The sequence below is a fragment of the Eleginops maclovinus genome, chromosome 15 (genome assembly GCF_036324505.1).
Source record: "Eleginops maclovinus isolate JMC-PN-2008 ecotype Puerto Natales chromosome 15, JC_Emac_rtc_rv5, whole genome shotgun sequence".
Taxonomy (NCBI): Eukaryota; Metazoa; Chordata; class Actinopteri; order Perciformes; family Eleginopidae; genus Eleginops; species Eleginops maclovinus.
Genome location: NC_086363.1, coordinates 43665 through 52176, shown reverse-complemented (window position 1 = coordinate 52176; position 8512 = coordinate 43665). Strand labels below are relative to the sequence as shown.

At 48.8% G+C, this 8512-nt stretch overlaps 1 protein-coding gene across 1 annotated transcript; it reads right to left on the bottom strand.

The window, feature by feature from the left end:
- Positions 1-2749: 2749 nt before the first annotated feature.
- Positions 2750-8024, bottom strand: LOC134877189 (myosin-6-like). The gene has a single exon (XM_063902608.1). It carries the CDS (start codon positions 7883-7885, stop codon positions 2750-2752), a length of 5136 nt encoding a protein of 1711 aa, XP_063758678.1. The 5' UTR covers positions 7886-8024.
- Between the last annotated feature and the right edge of the window lie 488 nt (positions 8025-8512).

The following is an 8512-nucleotide window of genomic DNA, read 5'->3' as shown; positions in this document are numbered from 1 at the left end:
TAAAGAGGCCTACCTGCTGATTTTAAAGGGGTATATCTGGATGAAAAAGTCTCTACTTTAAAGAGTCCCCCTTTCTGATGTTTAGGGGAAAATCATTAAAGTAGATCCCCCAAATTTAAAGAGCCTCTCCGCTGATGTTTTAGGTGTATATCATATGTAGTGTCTCTACTTTTAAAAAGTCCTCTCCTGCGATGTTCATTTTATATCAGAAAGTAGAGTCTCCTTTTCTTTTTAAAGATCCCCCTCCTTGTGTTTTTTCGGTTTTATATCATTTTAAAAAGTGTCTCTACTTTAAAAAAAGTCCCCTCCTGCTGTGTTTAGGGGTATATCAGTATTTTAAATGTCTCTACTTTTTTAAAAGCCTCTCCTGCTGATGTTCAGGTGTATATCAGTATGTAGAGTCTTACCTTTTAAAAAGTCCTCTCCCGCTGATGTTCAGGTGTATACCGTATGTAGTGTCTCTACTTTTAAAAAGGGCCCCTCCTGCTGATGTTCAGGGGTTTTTTTGTTTGTAGGTCTCAAATTTAAAAGGTCCTTCCCCCTGCTGATGTTAGGTTTTATATCAGTTTGTGAGTCTTAAATTTTTAAAGGGGTCCTTCTTCTGATGTTCGGTTATATCTTATGTAGTGTCCCCTACTTTAAAAACCTCCTCTCCGGGGATGTTTCCCCCTTGTTTTTATCTGTTTTTTGGTCTTCCCCCCCTTTAAAAGTCCCCTCCTTTTTTTTGTTCCCAGGTGGGGGGGGGGGAAAATAAGTATGTAAATTTTTTCTTTTTTCCCCTTTAAAAAGTCCCCTCCTTCGGAAAGTTCGGTGTATATCAGTATGTAGTGTCTTCCTTTTAAAAAGTCCTCTCCTGCTGATTTTTGGTGTATATCAGTAAAGTTGTGTCCCCTACTTTAAAGAGTCCTCTCCCGCTGAAGTTCAGGTGTAATTTAGTATGTAGAGTCCCCTACTTTAAAAAGGGCCTCTCCTGCTGGTTCAGGGGGTATATCAGTATGTGGTCTCTACTTTAAAGAGTCCCTTCCTGCTGATGTTCGGGTTTTATATCAGTATTTTAGGTTCTACTTTAAAAAGTCCCTCCTGCTGTTTTTCAGGTGTTTTTTAAAGTAGGGTCTCTACTTTAAAGAGTCCTCCCTGCTGATGTTTAGGGGTTTTGTAAGGGCTCTACTTTAAAGAGTTTTTCCCCATTTTGTTTTGGGTTTTAAAAGGGGGTTATGTAGAATTTTTTCTTTTAAAGAGTCCTCTCCTGTGAAAGTTAAGGGGTATAAAACAGTATGTAGGTCCCCAAATTTAAAAGTCCTCCCTGTTATGTTCAGGTGTATATCAGGGATGTAGTTTTCTTATTTTTAAAGAGTCCTCCCTGCTGATGTTCAGGGTAAAGTAAAGGGCTCTACTTTAAAAGGTCCCCTCCTGTGAGTTCAGGTGAATCCCTATGTAGTGTCTCTCCCTTTTAAAAAGTTTTCCCCTTTCCCGCTTTTTTTAGGTGTATATAGTATGTAGAGTCTCTACTTTTAAAAAGTCCTCTCCTTTCTGTTTTTTCGGTGTAAAATCGTATGTAGGTCTTATTTAAAAAGTCCTCTCCTGCGAGGTTCAGGTGTATATTCAAATAAAAAAGAGTCTCTACTTTAAAGAAATCCCCTCCCGCTGATGTTCCAAAGGGTTTATCAGAAAGTAGAGGGCTTACTTTAAAAAGTCCTCCCTTTCTGAGTTCGGGTTGGGAAAATCGTATGTAAGTCTCTACTTTAAAGAGTCCCCCTCCCGTGATGTTCAGGGTAAATTTAGTATTTTAAGTCTTTCTTTAAAGAGTCCTCTCCTGTGATGTTCAGGTGTATATCAGTATGTAGGTTCCCCTACTTTTTAAAAAAGTCCCCCTCCTGCTGTGTTCGGTTTTATATATATGTAGAGGGCTCTAACCCCTTTTAAAGAGCCTCTCCGCTGTGTTCGGGGTTATCTGTTTTTTTTCATACTTTATGCATTTTTTTTTTTTTTAGAAATTTAAAGTTTTAATACCACACACCTGACCTGCAGGGGCCCCCACTTGTCCGGGGCCCCTTTTTTGGGAAACCCCCCCCGGGGCTTGGCTCTCACTTTTTCACCCCGGGGCTCAGCGATGTCGCCCTCCCCCTCCGCCTCATCCAGCTCGTTTCTGCCCGTTTGCGCAGTTTTGGGCCCCGTTGCCGTTGGCCGCCTCCTCGGCCCCTCAGCAGCCGGGGTTTTTAGGGCTTCACTTTCCCGCTTAAGCTTGTCCCCAGGTTTCCCGCAAAGGGGGGCCAGGTTTTTTCGGGGCTTCCGGGGCTGGGAAAATGGGGCTCCCCTTTACGCGGCCTGTATTTGGGGGACCCCCTTTAAAGGACTTCCCCTTCCCCTCCTTGCTCCGCCTCCCGTCCCTTCCCAGCTCCCTTTTATTGGGGGGGCCCCCGTTTCTGGAGTTTTCCTTTTTTTGCCCCCCCCATGGGATTGCTTCGGCTTTACCAGGCGGTGCTGCAGGTCTTTTAAAGGTCTCTCCATGTTCCCTTTTCTGCGCTCCAGGGGGGGCCGCTGGTGTCCGTCCTTCTTTTACTCCCCGGCCATTTATGGCTGCGCCCTGAAAGGCCCTTTTTTGCCTTTCCCCCCCAAGGGATTGGGGGTTCTCCCGTTTGGGCCTCCATCTCACAAATTGCATGTTTCACGAGGTCCCGCTCATGCTTCTTCTTCTGGGCCCATCAGGGTGGGGGTTCTGGGGGTGCAGGAGCTGCAGCGGGTCCGTAGGTCAGTCGTTTTCCCGTTTGGGGCCCGTTTTTCCCGGGGGGTTTTTTTTTATCTGTTTGCTCCAGGGCGGGGGCCCCCGTTTCCCCCACTCGGGGCCCGGGGTCAGGTTAATTTCCCGGGGCTTCCAGGGGAGAGCGGTGTTCTCTCTCAGGTCATCGTTCACATGCTGTGCATCATCCAGCTGCAGCTGAGAGTCCTTCAGCAATGCCTGGAGGGTTTTCAGCTGTTTCTGGGCGTCAGCTGCCTGCCTGTTGGCCTGGCTGAGCTGGATCTCCATCTCGTTCAGGTCCCCTTCCATTTTCTTCTTTACTCTCAGGGCCTCGTTGCGGCTCCTGGTTTCAGATTCCAGAGAGGACTGAAGCGAATCTAGCATCCGTTGGTAGTTCCTCTTTGCCTGCTCCGTTTCCTCATCTTTCTCTGCCAACTTGCGCTCCATGTCCGCCTTCACTTGGTTGAACTCCAGCTGGGTTCGGAGGATCTTGCTCTCTTCATGCTCCAGAGAACCTTCTGCCTCCTCGAGGGCAGACTGGAGCTCTGCCTTTTCCTGCTCCAGCTGCTTCCGGATCTTCTCCAATTCGTGAGCGCTCCTGCCACCCTCCCCCAGCTGGTCGGTGAGATCAGAGATCTCCTCTTGGAGGTTTTTGTTCTCTCTCTTCATCGTCTCAAGCTGATCCAGAGACTCCTCATAGGCGTTCTTCAGTTTGAAGAGCTCAGTGCTCAAAGACCGGGCTTCCTTCTGAGAGGCCTCCAGCTCACACTGTGACTCCTCAAACTTCTGCTTCCACTCTGCCATGACTTTGTCGAAGGCCCTTTGCTTTTTGTCTAGTGCGGCAGATGCTGCGTTGGATCTCTCGAGGTCCAGCATCAGGTCTTCAATCTCATTTTGCAGGCGGTGTTTGGTCTTCTCAAGAGATGAACACTTTGCATTCACGGCCTCGATGGCCTCCTCAGCCTCCTGCAGTCTCTGAACCAGTTTCTTCTTTGCTTCTTCCAGTTCCTCCGCCCTCTGGATTCCATCCGTTTCATATTTTGTCCTCCACGCTGAGACCTCGGTGTTGGATTTGGACAGAGCTCTCTGCAGCTCGGCCTTGGCTTCCTGCTCCTCCTCAAACTGCTCTCGGAGCAGGTCGCAGTCGTGGCGAGCCGATTGCACTGCGTGGGCGAGGGAATTTTTCGCCTTGACTTCCTGCTCCATCTGTCGGCGCAGATCTTCCACCTGCTGGTTGTACGAGTTCTTCCCTCGGGTCAGCTGTGATATCAGACACTCCTTCTCCTCTAGCTGACGTCCAAACTCCCCATTCTCCGTGAGCAGCTTGGCCCTCTGGGTGGTGAAGTCGTTGATGGCTCGCTGAGTTTCCTCATATTTACTCTTGTACTCATTCATGTTGTCCTCCATGGTACGGCACATCTTCTCGATGTTGGACTTGGCTTTCACCACACTCTCCATGTTGGAGGATAAGTCATCCAGCTCCAGCTTCAGCTCACTCTTCTCCTTCTCCAGCTTCTGCTTCACACGCTGCAGGTTGTCGATCTGTTCGCCCAACTCAGCAACGCTGTCGGCGTGTTTCTTCCTCAGGGAGGCGGCGGTGGCTTCATGTTGGAGAGTGGATTCTTCCAGCTCCCTTCGCAGCTTCTGAAATTCTGCATCTCTCTTCTTACTCATCTCCACCTGCGCTGACGTTGCTCCTCCGGCCTCTTCCAGGCGCTCGCTGATGTCCTCCAGCTCGCGGGAAAGATCAGAGCGCTGCTTCTCCACTTTGGCTCGAGCTGCTCGCTCAGCCTCCAGCTCCTCCTCCAGCTCCTCTATCCTCGCCTGGTTTTCCTTCAGCTTCTTCTGGAGCTGAACTGAAGCAACCTGCTCATTTTCTAGTTTTGAATTTGTTTGGACAATCTCAAAATCTTTTTTTTTTAGTTTTTCCTCCAGCTGCTGCTTATCGTTTTCTAAGTCCATCACACTCTCCTGAGTCAGTTTCAGGTCTCCTTCGAACTTCCTCTTTGAGCGCTCAAGATCCATCCTGACTTTTTTCTCCTGCTCCAGCGAGCCCTCCAGATCATCCACCTGCTGCTCCAGCTTCAACTTGGCTTTGGTCAAGCTGTTGGCTTTGTCCTCTTCGCTCTGCAGGTCATCCAGTGCCTGCTGGTGAGCCTCCTGCAGTGCCTTCTTCTCTTTGGTTAGCTTCATGATGTTTTCATCCTGGGAAGCCATCTCCTCCGTCAGGTTCTTCACCTTATTCTCCGTGGCATGTTTCTCTTTCTCCACCTTTGCCAAAGTCAGCTCCAGATCATCTATGTCTTTCTTCAACTCAGAGCATTCATCTTCAAGCTTCCGTTTCTTAGCTGTGAGATCTGCATTCATCTCTTCCTCGTCTTCCAGTCTCTCAGTCATCTCTTTCAGCTTGGCCTCCTGTTGAATCTTGCTCTTTATCAGCTGTTCGCAGCGCTCCTCAGCGTCTGTTAGTGTGTCCTGTTCAGACTGAAGCTGCAGATTCAGATCAGTCTTCTCTTGGAGAATGCTAACTATTTTCTCCTCTAGTTCTTTACGTCTTGCTTCTGATTTCTCCAGAGCTTCTTTCAGCTTGCCAAACTCATCCTTCATGTTGGCCATCTCCTTCTCCGACTCAGCACTCTTCAGCAGAGGTTTGATCTTGAAGAAGAGCATCATCCAGGGCCAGTTCTTCACACCCAGGAAGGAGCGGAGATTCCACTGGATGACCATCAGGGCATCCCTACGTTCAACCAGCGCAGCAAACTGAGCCCTCATGAGGATGGCCCGGGCATTAGCCTGGATCCTGGTGATGATTCGGGAGAGTTGCTCATCACGCATCTCCTCTAGTGTGCCCAGCAGACCAGCTTTAAAGAAAACTTTTGTGTGACCGAACCTGTACTGAGTATGGTCGATGTCCAAGGATCCCAGTAATTTTTCCGCACTCTTCTTGCAGTCGATAAACTGGCCTTCAGGGATGGCAGAGGCATTCAAGATCCTGTACCGCTGTTTGAAGTCGCCATAATGAACCCTGTTTGGGAAACCCTTCCTGCAGATCCTGATGCCTTCAAGGACACCATTACAGCGCAGCTGGTGCATCACTAGGCAGTTGTCCATGATCCCCGGGGTTTTACTCTCGTTAGGAATCAGACAGCGGACAAAGTGAGGATGTGTGGTCTTCAGGTTGTTCATCAGCTTGTTCAGGTTTTCCCTGTGAAGGGCTGACACAGTCTGGAATGAAGAACCTTTCTTCTTGGCTCCTTTCCCACCTGCTTTTTCACTGCTGTCCGTCCCTGAATAGGCTGAAAACAGCAGACTGAGAAGCTTCAGAGAAGATTTCTGGTAAAGACCAACCACAGTTTCATTCAGGGGGTCTTTGTTTTTGACCAACCAATTACCAATGTTGTAGTCCACTGTGCCAGCATAGTGAACCAGGGCAAAATGAGCCTCTGCTTTCCCCTTTGCAGCCCTGGGCTTCTCGAACATCCTGTTTTTGCCCAGATGATTGTCATAAAGCTTGGACTTGAAGGTCTGGTCACTGGCTTTAGGAAACATGCATTCCTCCTCCAGAATAGACAGGATCCCCAATGGCTTCTCGATGAGGTCAATACAGGCTTGTAGGTCCATCCCGAAGTCAATGAACTCCCAATCAATCCCTTCTTTCTTGTACTCTTCTTGCTCCAGAACGAACATGTGATGGTTGAAAAACTGTTGCAGCTTCTCGTTGGTGTAGTTGATGCACAGCTGCTCAAAAGTGTTGAAATCAAAGATCTCAAATCCAGCGATGTCCAGCACGCCTATAAAGTACTGACGATGCTGTTTGGTGTCCAGGGAGTGGTTGATTCTCACTACCATCCAGTTGAACATCTTTTCGTATACGGACTTAGCCACCGCCCCAATGGAGTAGTAGACTTGGTCTACACTTTGGCCTTTGGTGACGTATTCATTCCCTACTTTGACTCTGGGATGGCACAGCCCTTTGATGAGGTCGGCAGAGTTTAGCCCCATCAGGTAAGCTGATTTATCTGCCGCCTCTGTCCCGTCTGGCTCAGCCTGCTCCTCACGCTGCTTCTGTTTGAACCTCATGTTGCCGTAGTGCATGATGGCGCCCGTTAGTTTGTAGACACCCATCTTCTCTTCCGCAGTAAAGCCAAGCACATCGAAGGCGCTGTCGGTGGCCATCAGCTCCTCTGCGTCGTTGATGGAGGCAACGGCTACCTCTCCTTGGGAGATGTAGGCGTAGTCATACGGGTTGTTGGTGATCAGCAGCATATCCAGAAGCTCTGGCTTCTGGTTGGACAGGATCTGGTAGAAGATGTGGTAGTTCCTCTCAGCCTTTAGCTGAAAGGTGCAGCGGGACTTCTCCAGCAGGTACGTCTCGACGTCAGCAGATGACAGCTTGCCGCTTGTCCCAAAATGAATTCGGATGAATTTTCCAAAACGAGATGAGTTGTCGTTTCTCAGCGTTTTGGCATTGCCGAAGGCCTCCAGTGCGGGGTTAGCCTGGATGATTTGATCCTCCAGCGTGCCCTTGCTGGGGTCTCTTTTGCCAACTGCAGCGATGCTGGCAAAATACTGGATGACTCTCTTGGTGTTCACAGTCTTACCTGCTCCGGATTCTCCAGTGATGAGGACAGACTGGTTCTCCCGGTCAGTAAGCATGTACTGATAGGCGTTATCAGAGATGGAGAAGATGTGGGGGGGGGCCTCAGTTCTCTTCTTTCCTCGGTATGCCGCCACCACCTCGGAGTCGTAGACAGGCAGCCACTTGTAGGGGTTGACAGTGACGCAGAAGAGCCCAGAATAGGTGTAGATCATCCAGGCGGCGTAGCGCTCTTTGAGGTTAAACAGCACGGCTGGCTCGTGGAGAAAAGTGAACATCGCCATGTCTTCAATTTTATCGAATTTTGGCGGGTTCTGAGGGTGGACATCGGACTCCTTCACGGTGACCGTTGTCCCGTCTTCCTTCTTGATGTTCACCATGCCTCCATCTTTGCTTTGGATTTGTCCCTTCATATATTCCACCTTGTCGTCCACTACAAAGCATTCGGACTTGATGTCAAAAGCTCTAGTTTGGGCTTCCAGGCGCTCCTTGTCCGATTTCCTCAGGAAAGGAGCAGCCTTCCCGAACTCGGCCATCAGAACATCACCCATGCTGGAGGATCCGGCTGCTGGAGGAGAGAAGAAGAAGGACTGTTTGCTCTGGAGACTCTGATGCTGAACTGCAGACTCCTCACAGCAGGCGGACGTTTATACAGAGGCTACACGGACCAAATTAGGAGAAAACTGCTGAGGAGATAACCACAGGAGATGACACCACATTTATCTGGGATGTGCAGACACCACGAGGGCAGCTTCAGGACCTTTGGCTGTTAGAGTCCATTTTAGGGAACAGAGATTCACTGCTTATCTGCCCGCTGATAGAGGCTCCTGGCCTTCTGCATTTAGACTACACTTCTACCAAAGATCATCCACCACTCCTCACAAGGCACTACCTTACTAAATATTCATCTCCATCATAGAAAAGTGAACATGCGATGAAGCCAGGCTCATGTTCCTGTTTTATGTTTACTCAAAGGTTTCAACAGAGATGTCTCTGTGTTTCTCTCCATCAATCAGAAAATACTGCCATAAAAAGTCCTGTTCGACATGTTTTCACTGATAGAGTGTGTGTGAGTGTGTGAGTGCTGTAGAAAGCTTCAGAATATACAGCCATGACAGTGGAACGTCTGGTGTGTCAGAGACGTTTTCAGAGGGAAAATGTTATGATTATCCTTCAAA

Excerpts from the sequence above, each read along its gene's own strand:
- LOC134877189 (XM_063902608.1), bottom strand. The coding sequence starts at position 7,885 with ATGGGTGATGTTCTGATGGCCGAGTTCGGGAAGGCTGCTCCTTTCCTG.